This window comes from Phocoena phocoena, chromosome 7 (assembly GCF_963924675.1).
Source record: "Phocoena phocoena chromosome 7, mPhoPho1.1, whole genome shotgun sequence".
Taxonomy (NCBI): Eukaryota; Metazoa; Chordata; class Mammalia; order Artiodactyla; family Phocoenidae; genus Phocoena; species Phocoena phocoena.
This window is the reverse complement of record NC_089225.1, coordinates 5,136,332-5,156,371: the sequence shown is the minus strand read 5'-3', so window position 1 is coordinate 5,156,371 and position 20,040 is coordinate 5,136,332. Positions and strand designations below refer to the sequence as shown.

The following is a 20,040-nucleotide window of genomic DNA, read 5'->3' as shown; positions in this document are numbered from 1 at the left end:
CGCACCTTCTGTACCCCAGGGCCGATCCTGCCCGGGGCTCTGGGCTGAGGCGTGAGGGTACACGAGGAGGGGGCCTCACTGCCAGGCCCCAGGAGGACTCAGAAGTCGGGACACACGCATCTAAAACTTCTCACAAGGAAGAAGAAAAGCATGGCCCAAACTGTGTCTGGAGAGCTAGCTGAAGGGCCGTGGCCTCCAGCCCTCCAGGGCGCTGCCGCGGCCCTTCCTGCCGGATGAGAAGGCTTCCCACTGTGCGTCCAGGGCCCTGGCTGCTGAGTGATGGCTTCAGAGGCAAAGGCCCCTGCACCGTCCCTGACGTGATCAGGAAACAGGAACGTGAAGGCGACAAGCCTGCAAGTGGCGCCAGCTGGGCCATAAATCTCCTGCCTGTCGCCCAGAGCCCTGCGCCCAGGAGAGGAGCGGTAAGTCTACAACAGCCTGAGACCCGGGAGCCTCCAGACGACCCCGTGCAGGGATCCTTCATAAACTCCGGGTGCCCGAGGCCACGAGAGCTCTGCACATGCTCCCAGCACCCCCCAGCCCGGCCAGCACGGGGCCCCAGGGACGGACAGGCAGAGGGGACACGGGGGCGGCCTGGCACATAGAGCCCACGCGTGCGCGGCGGCCTCAGGCAGCACAGACGTGGCTGCCTCCTGGCTGCCCACGGGGGGCTGAGGAATTAAAAACCAACCTGGGAAGTGCGAAGGGATTTGCGTGCCACACAGGGCAGGAGTCTGTGGCCATGACGAGACCCAGTCAGTCTCCCAGCTGGCCTCGGACCGTGAAAGGGCCACACCGAACCAGGCAGAAGCTGAACTGACCATGCTGGGATTCCCAGGCTGTGGGCCTGGCCCCGGTCGTGGGTCCACGCTGAGACCACCGCAGGGCCAAGCACACCATGGACCTGCAGCTCTTCAGCTCAGCTCTGGAGCCAGTGTGGGGAGGGGGGAACGGCCCTCTTCTCTCTGCACCTATCCAGACCCTCTGCTGGACCCCTGCCCCAAACTCCACATAGCGCTGTCCCACACCCCAGCCTGCCCCAACTGCCGGGCCCACGGAGTCTGAACTTGGCCTTGCCAGACTCCTCCCGAGACCCCAAGCAACTCCCACCCCAGCGCTTCTGCACAACATTCTGGACCGCCCTGCCCTAGGCCGTGACAAGTCACCAACCAGAAAAGACGACGTGCTGGTACGGACGCGGAGAAACTGGAACCCTTATGTGCATTCTTGATGGGAAAGTAAAGTAGGATGGCGGTTTCCTGAAGAAATTAGAACGTATAATTACCACGTGATTCAGCAATTCCACTTCTAGATAGATATCCAAAGAATGGAAAGCAGGGACAGGAACAGCTCTTTGCATGCCCATTCACAGCAATGTTATTCAAAGGAACAAGAGGTGGAAGTAACCCGAGTGTCCACTGAAGGATAAATGCAAAAGCAAAATGAGGTATATGCGTACAATGGCATGCTGTTCAGCCTGAAACAGGAAAGGAATTCTCTCACATGCTACAGCACGGATGAACCTTGAGGACATAATGCTCAGTGAAACAAGCCAGTCACAAAAGGACAAATTCTGCATGAGTCCACTTATACGAGGTCCCTCGAGGAGCCAAATTCATAGCAGCAGAGAGTAAAAGGGTGGTTGTGATGCGCTGGGTGGGAAGGTGTTTAATGGGTAGAGTTTCAGCTGTGGGAGACGGAAAAGTTCTGGAGACGGATGGTGGTGATGGTTACACAACGATGTGAACACACCTAGTGCTACTGAGCTGTACGCTTAAAAACGGTTAAAACGGTAAATTTTATGATATGTAAAAGTCTCTCCTACGATGGAGTGTCTGCAGCCAGCTCTGGGCAGAGCAAGTCTTGGGCAAAACCACAGCAGGCTTCTCAGGAAAGAAGGAGGCCCTCCTCTGGGTATAGCTGCTCCAGGGGACCCGCAGTGACGGGGTGACAAATGGAGCCTGCCCAGTCTAAACCGGCCCCCACCCCTCCCTCAGCTCTCTCTCGGGGGGTGGGGGTGGGGCGGTGACAGGACCAAAGACGAGACCAGGGCACCAGCCTCAGGCGTGACCCGGCCGAGAACCCTGCTTCTGTTCTTTGGCCAGACAGAGCAGGGGCGCAGCAAGCATCTGCCTCGCCTGGTGGGGACAGGGGCACACAGCCACCCCCTACACTCCACGCCGATGCTGGGGACCCTAGCCCCAACCGCCCGTGAGGTGGGGCTCCAGAGGCTCACAGCACCCAGGCCTCTGCCCCGCCAGGCCCCCCAGCGCTCTCAACAAACACACGAAGTCAAGGCGGCAAAGACCGTGAGCCCAGGGCGACAGGGAAACCACTGGGGGTCTTTTTTAGGATTCCGATCTCAAACCTGGGACACGAGGGTGGACAGAAGGGACAGCGGGCAGTGCCCTCTCCTCCGGGGCCCTCTCTGGGCGCCAGGCATCCCAGCAGGCCGCACTTCCCACCCCCAGGGGAATCGGAGAAAGCAGCACGGGCCCATTTTACAGATGGGGAAACCGAGGCATAGACTGGTCACATTTGCCCGGCCACAACACAGGGGGCCTGAGCTAGGCTGTCTCTGAAGGTCACGACCTATTCTGTGCCAGATCCTCTCAGCAAAGAGTCACGGTGGCCCAAGCCTGTCTTGAGGGACCCCGGTTGTCGGTGGGACGGAGTCCAACAGGGCGGGGGGCGCTATGGTGGACAGAAGCTCATGGCCTCTCACCCGCCCCCGGCCCTGCAAACACTGTCCATCTGCCAGGCAGAGGCTGGGGCGGGGGGGGGTGGGGTGGGCGGTGGTCTCGGCCAGGGGTTCTGCTGGCCTCTTCCTATCCATACCCGACACCCAGGTTCCCCTTTCGGGGCCCAGGCTGGGGCAGCACAAGACGTCAGACCCCAGCCAGGTGAGCTCTGCCCGGCTCTGCCTGGCAAACGGACTCCAGGACCCCCTCCTTTTACACCTTCCACAAAATCGGGGGCCTTCTCCAGGGACCCCCTCGAGCAAGATTCTGACCCAGAGTTCCCACGGCTAATTCCAAGGCCTGCCCCTACCTCGTGTCCCGTGCCGTCACGCTTGTCCGAGAAACCAGGACTGCTGTCACTGTCATCAGCCAGGGTCCCCCCTCCTGGGAGGCCAGGAGGAAGAAGCCGGGGAGCCAAGGTCCAGCTGTCCAGGGAGTCTGGTCTTCCAGCCCATGACAGCCTCCTGCAAAGCCCAGGGCCCGGCCCTCCCGGCTCTTTGCGGGCAGGGGGCTGAGCGCTCAGCTCCAGGCTGCCCCCTGCCCGCACTTCTGCAACAACAGCTAATTTCCCATGAACACACGTCTCCTTGATGTCCTGGCCTGTTCAGAGGTGGCAGGAATGAAGGTGTGGCCCAGCCACAGGGTGGAAAAACCACTCGGCTCTTAAAGGGGGCTAGCGGGAAGGAATTTCAAAGGGGGGGAAATGTCTCAAAGTGCCAACCACTTGTAAGGAAGAAAGGATTCTTGTTCCAGGACGTTTCTGGGTCGTCGCTGCCCCACAGCGCAAGCTGTTGCCGGGAGTGTGCACGGGCGTGTGCCTGGGAACAGGTGGGGTGGCTGCGTGGCAGTGTGGGTGCCTCGTGCGGCCTGGGGTCAGCCCCGGCGAGGTCCCGGCCCCTCACCCCGCCCTCTCCCTGGGGAGGGGACCCCGTGTCCCTGAGGAAGTCCAGTCCCAGCCCGAGGCTGCCGCTCTGGGCGGTGGAGGATGGCCTGTGGCTGGCCTGATGTGGAGCAGACATCTCAGAAAAGGCCTCCAAACTAGAGCTGGGGCCAAGGCACGCTCCCCATGGCAGCAGCCTGCCAGCTTTACCCTGGTGGTGTGCACGGCAGGCGTCAGGGCAGGAGGGGCTGGGAGCCGGCTGGAGACTCAGCAGGCATCGGACCAGGAGCTGCCAGTCGTGGGCACCGTCTGTGCGCAGGACCGAGGTACTCGTTCCCACCTCGGGGACACGTGTGCAGGTTCAAGGCCGTGGCCCTGCCCGCCAGAGCCTGGCCCCCATGGCATCCTCCGACACCAGTGGAAACCATGGCTGAGTGTGTCCTCGGGGCTCAGCTGGCCCCGGCCTCCCCAGCCAGAACCACTCAGAGGTCCCAGCTGGGCCTGAGGGCGGGGTGGGGCAGGGGGCAGAGTGCCAGCCCCTCCACGTGCCCACCATCCTCTCCCTGGATGAAGTCGAGCCCCAGTCGATCGGAAAACACTTCCGCCTGACCCACGAAGGCAATCCTGTCTCTCAGGAACGCTCACCCAGCACCCGGGAACCCGGAGGGCTGCCAGACCGCATGGCCCCTCGCCACGCACAGTAGGGCCGCAGCACGGAGGCTTTCAGCCGGGCCCGCACTCAAATCTGGCGCTGCTGCTTCCGAGCGAGGCCTCCCCAGAGAGGCGCAAGAGGAGGACGCCCCGTCTGGGCCCCATGACTCCCGGGCCAGCTCCCGAGCTACGGTATGTGCTTCTGTTGTAGGAAGAAAGAACGGAAGGCAAATATTTAAAAAATAGTTTTCAGCTCTGGCACTAAATTTTCCACAACTCTGAGCTTCCTTGTTGCTGCACGTGGGACCGACCGGGCTGCCTCTGGGCGCCCTCCGACTCTGCCAGGATGCTGGCTGCATTCCTGGGATGCCCCTCCCTCAGTAAGTCGCTGCTCCCTGGGGCAGGACTGGCGCCCCACCAGAGCACCGCCCCCTCTCTGAGGACTGGCTCCAGAATGATAACTGCCAAGCAGCTGTAGCCAGGGGTGTGGGTGGTACAGACGGGGGCTCCAGGACACTCGGGTCTGCTGCCTGAGCCACGGGACCTCTGGCAAGTCGCCTGACCTCTCCATACCTCTGCTTCCCCACCAGTAACAGGAGAGGAGTGGAGTCACCTCTCGGCGCACCTGGGACAGTACCTGTGCCCACTTGTCCCTGCAAACCAGGGCCAAGTACCCAGAGGCCGGCAGAGTGACTGGGGGTCCAGGGTGTACCGAGACTGGGGCAGAGCAGGGCGTGTGTGAGGGGACCCCGACCTGATGTCGCTTGGAGAACACCAGTGAGGCCTGGCCGATGGATGGCAGAGCCACCCGAGGGGCCAAGGCCCTTACACTGCCCCGGGAACTCGAGGGGGCCGCAAGTACAACCCAAGGGAGATGCCGGATGCCGCGACCCCCGGGCCTTCCCACACCTGGCTGCCCGTCAGATACAGCTGGGCACCCGTTGCAGACACGGCTGGGCGGCCCTGGAAGGGAGGGCTGGGGGCCAGGATCCCACACCAGTGTCCTTCTGAAGACTGCACAGTGAGGGCTCCATCAAAACCCACTAAAGGAATTTAAAAAGACTCAGGGGGGTCCATGCACAGAGCCCCGGGCGGTCAAGGCTGGGGTTTTCTGTGCTAGCTCAGCAGGCAAGAGCTGCGGGCCCCCCAGACTCAGGCTCGTGTGCCAGCTCTGTGGCCAGGGCCAGCGGGGACCTCTGAGTGGCTCTGGCTGCGGAGGCCGGGGCCGGCTGAGCCCCGAGGACACACTCTGCCACGGCCTTGAACCGGGGGGAGGCCAGCGACCAAGCGCCACACACGGCGTAGGCCACCGCCCCCAGGCTCTGCGCTGACACCCGACCCTCCGAAGGGCACTTCCTCTGGCAGAGACCCGAAACAGCTTGCGTGACGCGCCGGCCGCACGGCTCTGCAGGAGGCCGCCACCCCGGCCCGCCAGCCCGTCTCCGGCCCACACTGGGGCCAGTCAGCGCCCCCAGCAGCTCCAGGACGGCCCCTCCACGGCCGGCACCACCTCAGGCCGCCGCTGGCCTTATCAGCAGAGGGACAGGTGACCAAAGACAGCAGGGCTCAGGCTGGGGCTCCCTCAGCCTTGCCGGGCGAGCATGGCCCCCGCCCCGCTGCCCGGGGGGTCCCTCGGCCCGTGGGGAGCTGCGTCAACTCCTCTCAACTGCTCTGCGCCCAGAGAGGGTCTCGTGGGAAGCGCTGGCCCTGAGGACGGCTACTGTGGGGTGAGGGGCCCAAAGCGCCGGCTGTCGGCCTCGGCGGCTCGAGTGTTCTGTGGCTCAGGCGGGCCAAGGGGGTGAGGGGCCTTGTCCGCGCGCGTCCTGGGCCTCTGCGGGCCCGGCGGGCATTCTGTGCCCCGTGGCGAGTCCCGCCTGACGCCCGCGGGGCCCCTTTCGAGCCGATGCTTGAGGACAGGGGTCTGCTCCTGCCCAGGGGGGGCCGCCACCAATCCCGCTGCCTGCCTTTGACCCACTTGGCTGAAACGTGAGTGCCTCCGATTTGATAGAAACGATGTTTCCCTCTGGGCACTCTGCCAGCCAAGCTTCCCGGAAAGCAAAGGAACAGAGCTCTCCTCCCAGGCCTGGGCTTTCTGACTGCGGGATGCTGGTTTGAAAGCAGGGCTCGGTAGCCCTCAACTTCTGCAGGGTCCACGCCGTGGGCCACCAAGCAGCCTCCCATCTGGACCTGCCTGAGCAAAACCCGGTGCCCGGACCTGCTCGCCTGCCGACCCGCTCGCTGAGGGAACGGAGGGTGCTGGCGTGGGCCCGAGCTGCGGCCTCTCCTGCGGGACACAGGCGCAATGGCTAGGGAAGAGCACTGTGGCAAGGTCGTGAGGCTGGGCAGGCGAGGCCGTGGTGCCCCGGGCAGGCGGCAAGTGTGCTCTCACGCCACGGCCCACCTGCTTCCCAGCTCCGTGCCTGCCCAGCGGGGCCCCTCCTCACAGGTGACATCAGAAACTTCCAAACCCCTGGGAGACCAACTGCTCCGCCTGCCCTAGTTCCACCTGCCTCGATCCCCTCCCCCCCGGGGAGTGACACGTCAGACCTAATGGCTCGGCTGTTTCCGGCGGGCGGCCACTCATGCGGCGGGGCCCCAAGGAGGAGGGGGTCGGTGGTCACTCCGCCGGGACCCTGTACCATCTCGGGCTGCTGAGAAAGTCCACCCTCCAAGCAGCCACGACACCCTCCCGTGCAGGCAGGCAGCGTGGCGAGCTTGAACCCTACACCTGGGTAACACCTGGCTCTCCCCTCCTGGGGGACCCTGCACGCTTCCTGTCATGGGGAGGGCTTAACAGGAAACCCTGGGACCACAGGCCAAGTATGAATCCCAGCTCTGCCACGTGTGACCGCGGTGACAAGTTACTTAGGCTCTCGGAGCCTCGGTTTCCTCATCTGCCAAGCGGGGCCCTGACAGTGAGGTCAGAGTGAGGAAGGCCTGGCACCCAGTGTGGCTGTCGGTCACGGCCACTTATTGTTCCCAGACTGTGTCCTCCGGGCAAGGACACCTGCTCACCCTGCCCCCAGCACGGTGCACAGCACCCTGTAAGTGGGGTGCACAGAGATCGGAGCCTTCCCCAGCCCCTCCCTCCCCGGCTGTGGTCAGGTTCCCTAACAGGGAACGTGACCCAGGACTCACAGAAAACCCTCGCTGCTCTGGGACAACACCCGACCCCACTTCCTGTCACACTGATGCAAACACAGAACCTCTGTGTTTGCAGGTCCTCGTTTTCCAAGGACACCAGCACTCCAGGGAAGTAAATATTTACAAGTGAGCCTTTAAAGCTCGTAAGGCAGAGGGGCGATGCTCACCCACTGCTCAAGGGCCACAAATGCGTGCTGTGTTTGTTCCTGGGGCCCTGGGAACCCTGGCAGGAGCTAACTCTCAGACAGACGGTGATTTACGGGTCACCCCTCCCAGGCCGGGTCGGGGAGCTGGTCTAGGGGCAAACGCTGCAAATATGGGGCCAAGTGGGGCCTGGCGGGGGTGGGGGTTGCTGCGTTCCAAGGGTGCCCTGCCCCCACGTGCCTTTCCAGGAGGACGCAGGAAGCTCTGTTCCAGAGGAGGGCTGCGCAGGGGTAAGCCCTGGGGGCGCTCCTGCTGCAGGGAGGATGGCCGGTCAGCTGGCCACCTGTCCACTCACCCAACCTTCCGGGCCTCTGGCTGATCCCCCAGCACAAGGGCGTCCCAGAGGGGTTCAGAGGTCGGCAGGCATGCTCCCGTTCCCCCCTGCACATGCACTTGGCTGAAGGGCAAGGGCATGCCTGGCCCACCCCGCCCGTCCCAGTACAGGCGCCGGTAAACCAAATGCCCAGACCCACAGGCAGGGGAAGGACCGTCAAGAGGAGATGCCTGCCAAGCACACCGCGCACAGAACTTCAGAGCAGGGTCCACGAAGAGGACAAGCCACCTCTCGGGGATAAACTGCCCAAAGACGTGAGCAGGTAAGTAAGCAGCTGGAGGAAACTTCGGCGGCCAGTAACCACACATATAGGACGCCCGTCTCACCCAGTCAGGGGAAAAGAAACGTGTGCTAAGACCACAGCGGACCAGCTCATGGCTGCTGGCTCGGCAGAAACGGCAGCACCCGACAGGCCAAATGGTGGGGACCCCGGGCACGGCTGGGCCGGGTGTGTGTGTGTGTGTCTGTGTGTGTCTGTGCCAGTGGAGCCTGTCTGGAGAGTGCTGGCAGAGCTGAGGATGGGCAAGCCCGGTCACTGTCACCTGGTCTGTGAAACATGCCTCCCCGTCTGCTCTCAGAACAAAGCCCAGGAAGAAAGATGTGTCCAGACAAATCCAGCAGTCAATGAATTAAACATGCGTGTCATGGACCAACACAGAGAAATCTCGACAGCAAGGCCTAGTGAAGCAAGGAGCAGAAGGTCAAGTACAGCGTGTAACACCCAACGGTGCTGGGTGCTGTTCAAGGGATACATGTGTTGGCAGTGAGTGAAAGCATAAAAGAGGACGCAAGGAACACAGTGGTGGGGAGAGGGAGGGGCGAGGTGCCGGGGGCTCAGCTCACAGCGAGCACCACGTGAGCACACGAGCCTGCCTGCCGCTCCCCTCCCGTCGATGCCCGTGCGTGGGTGACCGCAGCCCAGGGCCAGGGCAGATGGGGGCCAGGGAGGGGAGAGGAGTAAGGCCGTGGGTCCCACCTGGCCTTGCTGCCCTTCCCTTCCTCACCACTGACTTCTTCTTGGTTGGGTCTCCAGGTCCTCAGAGGGGGAGGCGGACAAGCTGCCCGCACAGCAGGACCAACCTGCACTGTCCCCACAGGCCCTGATGACAGGAAGGCAGGGGCCTTCTGGAGATCCAGGGAGCGAACGAGCCCTTTTGTCAAATGGGCACAGGTGGGAAGGAACGGGGGTCCCCAGTGCCACAGCCTGGGCTGAGCAAAGACCCCCATGGCCGCAACACAGCACACCCCAGGCCATCATGTTGGAAGGCCAGTGACGCTTGTGGACGTCACTGGCCTCCCAGCTAAGTGCCTAGACTTCAGCTGCTGCCAGGGAAGAGCCCTGCTGACCCCTGAGCTGACCAACTCAGAGTGGGGACAGAAGCCGAGCTCCCAGCTGGCTCTGAAGGGCTCTGTCCTGTCCCCGGAGAGAGGGGAGGCACTGTAGCCTCTTGTAAAAAAAAAAAAAAAGAGTGCTCAGCAACAAGGCATAATTGCAAGCTCCCACCTATGAGACAGGCACTGTCCCCTACGGCCATTTCACAACTGGGAAAACCGAGGCACGCAAGTCACAGAGCTCGCAGGTGGCAGAACCGGGATTCAACCCGGCTGGTGCAGCTCCAAATCTGGGCCCCCTCCCCTGCTCTGCCACCACCCCTGGTACAGAGACAGCAGGGCCTGGCCGCCCACCGCTTCTGCTCCCTCACTGCTGGCTGGCCCAGAGATGACCTCTGTCCTCCCTTGTCATCGAGGGTGGAGAGAACCTTACCGAGCTGACCACCTGCCGGGGTCCGGCACGTCCCCCGAGTCCTCCCACGGCTCTACAAGGCAGGTTGAGAAAATGTGGCTCAGAGTATCACGCGTATACAGGCGGGGTGCAGGGAACCCAGACGGGTCTGGCTCAGGAGCTCAGGTGTCCACCCTGGTGCATCAGGCGAGCACAACTTCTGTGGAGGGACCTGGCCTGCAGAGAGGCTGGGGTCCCAGCTCCTGCCTGTGACCAAGGTGGGGGGGTCCCCCGCACCACTGACTTCCTTCAACTCTGCAGCTTTGTAAACAATTCACTCCAGAGTTTTCATTTCTCTAGTTCCTACTGTTCCAGAGGATTACTGATTTGCTCTGATGCCCCACCCCCTACCCCGACCCCGGGGCCTTTTACCCATGTAACAGAGGCTCATGGGCGGCCGGGAGGCCAGACTCTCTCACAGTGCTCCAGGCCACCCACCCACCCCTCACTCTGCACTGAGGGAAGCTGCTGACAGCCGCCCCCATACAGGTGAGGACCTGGGCCCCACCCCTGGGCAGTGAGGCCGGCGCTCACCCCTGGATTGCAGAATTCTACAGGGTTACGACAAGTGGCCACGGCTCCGACAGGACACGGACACAAACTGGGGCTGGAGGGCCCAGGAAGTCACAGGAGGTCATGGGTAACAGGACACTGGGCTCCTCCACAGAACCAAATGACAAGCTCCATACCCCCATTTTAGAGATGGGGAAACTGAGGCTCAGAGGGCTGTTTCTCTGTGCCCACGAGACCCACTGGCTCCAGACACAAGGTGAGAGAGGCTGCCGGGGCTCCTGTCTCCTCCTCTGGTTCCCAGTCGGGCCTGCTGGGGCCCAGAGCTGCTGCCTGGGCTTCTCGGAAGGAACCCAAGAGGCCAAGTCCCCATGCGCCTCCGCCCTGCCCCGGAGCCTGAGCCCCGGGCACCCAGAGAGGGCCCAGGAGCTCCTGTGGAGGCCTTGCAGAACTCGGGGTGTGTCAGTCCCTGCAGGCAGCCCCTGGTAAGCTGAGGCCCCAGACCCTGGGTGCTTGGCTGAGCTAGTGAACAGACCAACAGCTAGGGCGGGGCGGGGCCTCCAAACAGTCCAGCTGTCCAGGAGGAGCCTCGAGAGACACGGATGCAGACAGCGCTGCAGGGAAAGGCCGCCGGCCAGCCGCGGGGCTGCGTGCCCTCAGCAAAGCTGCCAGCACCCACAGAGCCGGCTGGGAGCCTGGCCGGGGGCCTCGCTGGCAGTGGGATAGCAGGGCTGCCCTGGCTGGTTTCTGCTCCCCCGTCAAGGAAGAGAGACCCCAGGTCTAAACCAAGGCTGGGGTAGGATGTGTGCGGTCTCCAGTGGCTGGACGCCTCCTCCATGCCCCCCCCCAACCCCCGCTGACCCTGATGCCCTCCAACAGTGCCCACCCGGGTCAGGCAGCCTGGGAGCAGCTTGTTAGCTCTCTGGTGTGTGGATGTGGCCACGCAATGCTTTTCCAAAATAACAGGGCCTGGAAGCTGGGGACTTGGGACCACACCACACCAGGAAGGGGACATTTTACCAGGAAGGAGAGGAACAGAGAGATAAGGCCACAAGTCCCACAGCCAGAAAGTGACAGGCCTGCCTTCGGGGACAGACTGGACATCCTGGCCTCTGGGAGGGCCCTTGTCCATGCACACTGTCCCCCTGTCCCCACTGCCCTCTTGTTACTATTTGTCCCTGTGACTGGCTGCGGGTCTCAGATGACGCGAGTCACCGTGGTTCCAGAGTGCTGCTTCCCGTCTCTACTCCTACGGGTCCTGCAAAACCCCACGCGGAGGTGCCTCCTCCAAATCCCTCTGATGCCACAGGTCACACCTCCTGCTGTCACCACTCACGTGCCTGCCTGTTTTTGTGCTTAGGACCTTTTTTCTGCATAACATCCTCCCCCCACCGCAAAAAAACAACCCCAAACCAAACTGACAGCAAAAATATAACAGGAAGAGAAACAGCCGCTGAGTTCTGGAAAAGGCAGGAGTACGAGTGTTGAGAGATGGAGACTCTGCAAACGCTCCTGCCTACCTGCGAGTGCCGGCCACCGAGGCCAAAGGACGGGCCCGAGAAGACGAGAGCGGGTCGGCCACGAGACGCATCCACACGGCTGTAAGTGCCCATCAGGGAGACCCCCTGTCAGACGTGCCACCTTCCCTTCCCGTCCTCCCCGCAGACCAGCTGAATCACGTCCTGGCCTAAATTCCACAGCCCTTCCGGCAGGGCTGGGGGTGGGGCTGGCAGCTGCAGGACCAGGACCACCTGAGAAGGACCCGGTCACCCAGGAGAGGCGGCAGGAGGCGTCGGCCCCGCTGTGCCGGCAGCCCCGGAGCCTCGCCTGCTCTCGGCTGTCAGCAGCGCCGACGCCCACCGCAGCCCCTCCTGTGCTGCCCTGCCAGAGTCAGGAGGGTGTGGCCTGAGTCCCGTCTTGCTACCGCAGGGGCGAAGACTGCCAGATGTTCTCCAATACACCAACTACCCAGATCTGCACGTGGAACCGCCGGTGTCCGCCCAGGGTCACGGGAGCCCTTCTGCCCCAGGCGGGACAGACGCGACGGCTGGTGACTGGTGGCGGTTCTCACCGAGGTTGGTCTTCCCAGCTGGGGGCACCAAGGGGGAGGGCGCACGGGCCATAGGAGAGACAGACGTCGGGATATCAGCTTCCTAACTTTTCTGGGCCTTGACCTCCTTGTGGGAAAAATGGGGACAACTGTCACACGTGCTTTGTGGAAGTAGGGAGGGGGAAATGAGATAGCCCATTCCAAGTACCCGCGGAGCGCTCAGGGGACAAGAGCCAACCTCCCGTCTGCACCCTTCCCTTTGTGACCCTGGCTCTCCCAACTCAGGCCCCCACGGCCACTCACCCCTCCCCTTTGGCCCCAGATGGCAGAGAACTGCACCTCCGCTCTGGGCAGGGGTGAAATGCACCCATCTGTGACCAGACGGGCCGGTATTCAGGGTGGCTGGGTACAGCCCTGTCCACCTCCTCCAAAGTGACGGGCCACCCTCAAGGGTGCACTTGTCAGGCGGGACTTTTCAATAAAAACCAGATACAGACAGTTTGCTCACTGAAGAAAGTAAACTCTTTAAACCCAGAACAATACTGAATACCAACGAGGTGAGTACTCAAATACCATACTTGGTTACAAAATAAGGTGTAAAGTAATTTAATATTTACATTGAGAGCATTTAAACATTCAGACCATTCCACTCAGAAATTCCACACCTAGGAATTTCCAAAGGAAGACAGGGGTATGCAAAAATACTTTATGTACAAGGAGGTCCACTGTACCGTTACTTACGGGAACCAGGAATGGGAAATCTGCACATTCAACACCAGAGGAGAACCAACTATGGTGCACCCAGAGGTGAGTCACCTGTAGCCACTAAATTATTGTTGTTAATGCCGCAGAATAACATCTGTAGACAATTTACGTTATAGCTCCAATTACAGTAAAAAGAAAAGGTACGCACAGAGAATACAGTAACTTTCCTTTTTTATACTGTACTGTCGATTGTCTACTACGGTCATTACTTCATAACAAAAACGGAAAGAATATGAAACGAAAAGACTCAGGGTCCCTTAAGGATGACAAAGCCAGGTCCCCGCTGATGGCCTGCCACTCTCCCAGGACAACAGCCAAACCTCTCAGTCCTGCCACTGAGACAGAGACCCTGACTGATTCCACGAAGACCAGGGGCTTCACCAGCCCCCGGGCCCCAGGGCTGGGAGCTGCACCCACCGGGAAGGCTCTCTGACCCGGGGGGCACACCAGCCCCTGCACCGTGTCCAGCCCACTCTGCAGTGCCCCGGGTTTTACAAGGGAAGCACCTAGGAGGACAGGAAGCCCGGTCTTGTGGTGCTTTGAGGAGAACGTGCGCTGTAGAGCCTGATGATTCACAAACCAGGGCATCATTTAAAATGATCGCTGGTAAGTCATTTGAAAGTTTGTCTTCTCACGCGTTTGCTTAAAAAGAAGAGGTTTCTTGGTTGTCTGATCATGCTTAAAGAAAATCTAACTCTGAGTTTCTCGACCTTAGATTCCTTCCGTCTCAACCCAAGACCTCTCCGGGTGATCCCTTCAGGTGGCCGGGCCCTGTTCACTGGTCCCTGTCATGTGCTCTGGGTAACATCTGCCCCACTGCAGGCAAATGCAGATTTTGTCCCTTATCTGCACGTAAGGATGTGACTGTGAGGCCAAGTGGTCCGGTGCCATAGGGATGCTCCAAGCTAACCTGGGCCCACTGGCTGGGCCCACTGAGAAGCCCCTGAGGTTCTCTGGGACCAGCACTGCACTCAAGACTGTGTCCCTGAACCTGACTCACCACAGGACACATGGGGGAAGGGCACGCTGACTGCAGCTTCCGGAGAGGCTGCAGGACCAAGAGGTGAACGTTCTTGTTGGTGCCACATGTAGGCAGCACCCGTTCGGGCTCCGGCCAGTGCCAACATGCCGTGGACGTGCCAGGATGGCAGATGGAGAGTGGCCAAGGGCACCTAAGGCAACAGGGAGCTATCTGGGAAGGCTTCCTGAAGGAAGGGGCAGCAAAACTGGGGCTGAAGGGACAGGAGCAGCTGGCTGTACCAGCAGATTTCTGAAACCAGACGGGACTCAGGATGGTGGAGGGAGGGTGTGCGACCAAGTGAGGCTGCAGGACTGACACTAAGACTCCTTCCTCCTACAAGGAAGCACAGCCTCTGCCGGCTAAGATCAAGAATGCTGGGAGCCCACCTGCAGAGAGGACCCCATGAAGGTGGCCCGGAAGCCATACTCAGGTCCCAAATGCCCTCTGCGGCTTCAGATGAAGCCTACATGATTTTAGGGACGTTTCCCGGGCAACCGAGGCAAGACCCTAACCGTGTCTCCTCTCCCATCTCTTTCAGGCCGACGGGAAGGGGAAGGAGGGACGTTTTGGACCTTAGAAGCACCATCCCGACCCTACGAGGTGAATGGCAGCGTGGGGCACTGGCACACTCTAACCAAAGTGGCCCTTGGCAACAGTCGGCCACCTGCCTGAGGCCAGGCCTCCCTGGGGGCCTTACAAGCATTCCTGGCAGATGCCAGCAGGTGTGGCAGCTCCCTTGCTGGACACAGGACGAAACAGGGACCTGCCAGTGCTTTGCTCACACACCTGCTTCTCTGTTCCACGCCAGAAAGCACCACAGGTGCTGCAAGTTCCAAACCATATTCCAGCAAAACGCTGGAAACCTGCCCATCTCCACTTGTCTCCTCGATGTGTGCCCATCTCAGAACTGCCCCGGCTGATGTGGTGGGGCGGGTAAGCACGGGAGCCGTGAAAACCCTCACTTCCTCCTCACCACAGGCCCCAAAGCCCTGTGGACGCCGGCACCAAGAGCTGGGAGAGGCTCGGTGGAGAGATTCTAGAAGCATACCTCACAGCGGGAAGACATTCGCCCCCCACCCCGACCCCCCAAGGTGGCTGGCCCTGGGGACGGGTGGGGAGGAGGAAAAAAAGGCTCTCGCCCAGGCCCAGCCCCCAAAGTGCCATGTCACTCCTCAGTTCACCAGCCAGGTGGCCGCTCCGACACCACAGGGCCATGGGGAGGGCGGGAAGGAGGGCAAGGGCGACACCCGATTCTCCTGAAACCAGGCACCACCCAACAGCAGGCATCCCATGGGGGCTGGGCGCTGCCACCATCCCTCTGGGTGCTGGGTCCCTGGGCAGATGGGGGAGCTGCCTCCTGAACCCCCAGCGCTCTGGCCCAGCCCGACTAGGGGAGCACACAGGCTTGTAAACACACAAAGCCAAGACTACCCCGGCCCCTCCAGGAAGCTCATTAAAAACGCCATCAACCTAGCGCCCAGACCAGAACTGAAGGCGGGGAGAGTGACACGGAAGGCCGGCAAGGCTCTGTCACCTGCCTGGTGGCACAGCCCACTCCTCGAGCAGACGGCAGAGGGCGGGCCTCCCGAGAACCCTGGAAACCCCTCCTCCACGGCCGGCAGCTGCTGAACTCAGCAACTTCCCCGCCGCAGCAGGAGGGAGCCACGGCTGACCACACATGCGGACCACGCGGACCACGCACGGAGTCGTCCACCCCTGCCACACGCACCCACCCTCGGGCAGCATCCGGAGGCCCTGGCTGCTTCCCCATTTCCTCTGTGCCTGTCTGTAGGGGCAGCGGGGCCTTCTGCTCTGGTGGACAGACTCTGGAGAAGGGACGCCAGAGGCCCTTCACCCTGGTGACCCAAAGAGAAAATCAGCCTCAGGAGGTGGGGCTGTAGGACGAGTGTCCTGGTGGCAAACGAGGGTCAAGGCCACGTCTGCTGGCAAGCCTGACTCAGGCCCCTCGGCAGCGCCTAGAGCGAGGTCTACACCCTCCCCCCTCCGGGCTCTCGCTACCTAATTGCCTTTGGCAGACAGGACCGTTTCGCCCTCCACACCCCGACTCCTGCAGGCAGAGAGGTGCCCACCTGGGCTTCTGTGGGTTGCTTAGTGCCCAGTCCCGGGGGCTTGCAGCCCTGGTGGGCAGAGGATAGATGGGCAAGTGGCTACAGGCCCCCAGGCCCAGCCCAGTCTAGCACAGAGTGGCAGGACCCCGGGGAGTGAGGGGGTGGGGGGATGGTACAAGGCCGGCAAAGTGCACCTATGCAGATCAGGCCAAGTGCTGGGCAGGAAGCAATGCTTCAAGGGCCCCTGGACAGGCCGACTGGTGGCCGTGTAGCCTTAAGGCACCCAGCACATCACGTCTCAGGCTGGGAGCTGCTGTTGGTGGGGGGACAGCCAAGGGAAAGTGGGAAGACACTCCCCCCCCGCCCCCGCAGCTCTATGGCCCCAATTTCCTAACCACCTGGGAAAGACAACAGTAGAAGGACTGAAAGGCCGAGCAGGGAGAGCTCCGAGCTGGCCAGATACCAAAGCTTCATCACCCAAACACACCGAGACCTTGCACCTTCGACCCAGGAGTGCTGATGAACTCAGCTACACGGGTCACACAGCTCCCCAACGCCCATCTTGCCCGTGAACGCACTCTTGAGGCAAACGAGGAAGATAAACAAAAGGCTGGCAAGAAGACCTCCTTTCTGGACCTTCCCAGCCCAGGCATCTCAGGGAGAAGGCCCCACAGGGCACCCACGTGAACGGGAGAAAAAGATTCCCAAGTTTAACCCTTGGAAACCCAGCACTGTGGGGAGAGAGAGAGTGTTTCTGGCTACAAAGCGCTTCCCTGGAGAGCTGTCCCCCTAACACAGGTCAGCCCTGTGCTCCCAACCTCCACAGTAATGGGGGCCCCCAGGGAAGGCACCTGGCTGCATAGGTGCCCCCAGCCAGCTCAGCTCCCCCCAACCTGCCCTAGGCCTCCGTCTGCTCTTCTTTCAGAGCGAGCCTGCGCCTGGTTCTGGCCCAGCTCGCAGGGGCAGGCAGCACTGCCTTCTCCCTGCCCCCAGCCCCAGGGGACACTCGGGCCTTTGTTCTACCTGCACACTTGGGCACAGCAGAGCCAGCCCCCTTCCCTGGCAGCTCCTCCCCAGCCCTCTCGAGGCAGGCTGGCGGGCCGGGGGCCCCGCAGGTGCAGGGGGAGAGGCACCTCACTTCTCTCACTTCCGACTTGGGCGTGAGAGCGGCGCAGGAAAGCGAGCACTCCAGGTGGGTTACACTCGCACAGGAACCCGTCTTCCCGCCCGACGACACAGGCCAGCCTGGACCCAGAGCTGGGTCACGACAGGTGACGGGCCGCGGGCAGGGGACGGTGACCCCGGGAAGCCCAGGCTCCGCGCAGCCCGCCGGGTGGTGGGGAAAAGTAAAGAGGCACAGAGGAGGAGGTGAGAGCGGGATTCGAGCGGCGGACCGCGGCGGACCAACTGGGGGCTCGGACGCCCTGAGATCAGGAGGGGGTCCAGGAGGGCCGCGGTGAGTGGGGTCCCCAAGAGGGCAGGAGAAGAGGGCAGGGAGCGAGGGTGGGCGCAGGTCCGCCCGGCGAGGGCCGGGCCCGGGGGAGCGGCCGCGAGCAGGCACCCCGCCGTCCCGGGCCGACGGCGCGGCCGGCTGCGGGCGCTCACCTGGGCGTGCGCAGCGCGGCGGGGTCGCGGCGGTCCAGCACGCCGGGCACGCAGTTGGTGAGCTCGGTCCAGTCGGCGTGCAGCCCGCAGCTCCAGCCCGTGGAGAAGCGGGAGAAGAGCCAGGTCTCGCGGCGGTTGGGCCGGTAGCAGGTGCACTTTTTCTGGCCGGGCCGGCAGTCGCAGGGCACCTCGAGGCGCACGTTCTGCACGAGGTGGCGGCCGAAGGTGGTGCCGCCCGTTTTCTGGATGTGCAGGAAGACGATCACGTCGTCGCCCTTCATGTCGAAGTGCAGCGAGCGCTCCAGCTCGCGCACCGGGAAGTAGTACTTCTTCTCGTAGTGCGGGTCGGGCGTGGGGAAGAGGTCCAGGTCGTCGGGCGGCGCGCGGCCGCCGGGCGCGCCCAGGCTCAGTCCCGGGCCCGCGTACTGGTAGAGGATGAGCATAAAGCACGCCGAGCCCGCCACCACCAGCACGAACTTGCTGGCGCGCTCAACCATGGTCCTGCCGCCGGCGCGCCGCCGCCGCATGTGTCACCATCGCCGGCGGCCCGGGCGCGGGGCGCGGGGCCTGGAGAGCGGGGGGCACGGGAGCAGCTGCCTCCGCCGCCGCCGCCGCCGCCGCCCGCGCTCCGGCCCGGCTACTCGGCACCCAGGCCGCCCGCAGCGGCGCGGGCCCCGGCCCTGCGCGGCGCCATGGCTGCTCCTCGCCCGGGCCCCGCTCCGCGGCCCGATCCCGGCTCAGCTCCGGATCGGCTCCGGCCCGGTCCGCTCCCCCTGCGGCCCCTCGCCCGCCGGTCAGCTCCGCTCCGCGCCGCGCCGAGAACGCTCTGCGCCGCCCCGCGCGCCGCCGCGTCTCCGCAGTCAGCCGCCGCCCCGCCCCGGCCCGCCCCCGGCCCGCCCCCGCCGCGCCTCTTGCCGTCGCCGCCCGCGTCGATCCGCGGCCCCGCCCCCAGAGTCCCGGGGCTGCAGGCCGGTACCTGGTCCCCGGACGCAGGTCTCCGGCCTTGAGGAGGCCGCTCCGAGGCGGGCAGCGAGGACTGGGAACTGACCTCTGTCCTCAGAGGCGTGGGGAGAGACTGGAGAAACGTGTAGTGGGGCGCGGACGGCCCTTCTGTGCTGGAGGGGCTCGCGGCGGCGGGTGCCTTGGGGCCTGGGTTCCCTTCACTGCTTCACTGGAGGGAAGCCTTGGCTTTGCATGCTGGACACTCTGAAGATCCGAACGCGAGGGGGCCCGGACTGGATGGACTTGGTGGGACCTGGGGGCGGTGGGGCGGGGCGCGGGTCGGGAAGGAACGAGGGAGGGTTGGGGGTGGGGAGCCTGGGACCCACGGCAGTGGTGGAACCTTCCTCCCCCTCCCCCTCGTCCCCCTCCTCTCCCCCCTCCACTCCTCCCCCGTTCCCCCCCTCGTGGAGAGATGCAGAAGTGTCCGCAGTGGCCGGCTTTATGCAGTCCTTCGTTATTTAAAAGGAATTTCAGTCAATGGGCGCTTTTACCTCCAAGTTTATTATGATCCCAATGAAAAAGTTATAAAAAGTTGAACCAATATTTAAAATTTTGATGGTCCACAAAAACATTAACTTCTGGCTTTGGTAGATGGGTCAGAGGGTGTAGCGGCCCTGGCCCTCTCCTATCCGCGGTGGTGCCCCTGGGCCCTGCGGGCCTCCCTCCCCGTTAGCCCAGCCTGCCCCCCCACACCACCCCGCCTGCCAGCTTGGGCCCTGAGCCAGACTCCCCGCACTAGCCCTGGAACCACACCGCCTGGCCCTGACTGGGCTCAGAAGCTGTGGCACCTCCGTGCAACGGGGTGGGCCAGGGTGAGAAATGACCTGCTGAGAATCTCAGTGTCCCGCATCGCTGGGTTGGGTCCAAGTTTTTGGACTCAGGCAGCTGCCAGGCCCGGGTTCAAATGCCCATGTCATCCCATGTCAGGAGCTCCCCTGGTTTCTGTTCTGTCGTGGGTCCTGAAAGCATGGGGGCGGGCGGAGGGTTTGTGAGGAATTATACTTCAACTAAACTGTTGAAAATATATAAAATCATGCCAGAAATCCCTTCTGGTAAGCAAACCCGGAGAACTGGAAAACCAACCACCGACACCCCAAAATCCAACTAAGAGGGGAGCATGCAATTTTTAGAAGGGACTGAAGACACATCCACTCTGATGCAGCACGCTGAGTACTGTACAGGGTGACCTAAGGCCCGCTGGGGGTGGGGTAGGGTGGCCAGTCCCCAGTGTGACCCAGGGCCCCAAAGCCCCCGCCCATCCTCTAGCTGCCTGAAAACTGG

The 20,040-nt window shown here is 62.6% G+C and overlaps 1 protein-coding gene across 1 annotated transcript in view; it reads right to left on the bottom strand.

Annotated features, from left to right (window-relative positions):
- The window catches only part of HS6ST1 (heparan sulfate 6-O-sulfotransferase 1), a 39,805-nt gene extending 21,521 nt beyond the window's left edge, over positions 1-18,284 (bottom strand). The window contains exon 1 of the mRNA XM_065880732.1: positions 17,758-18,284. Coding sequence (XP_065736804.1) covers positions 17,758-18,284 — 527 coding nt within the window. The remainder of the gene's footprint in view (positions 1-17,757) is intronic.
- Positions 18,285-20,040: the final 1,756 nt, after the last annotated feature.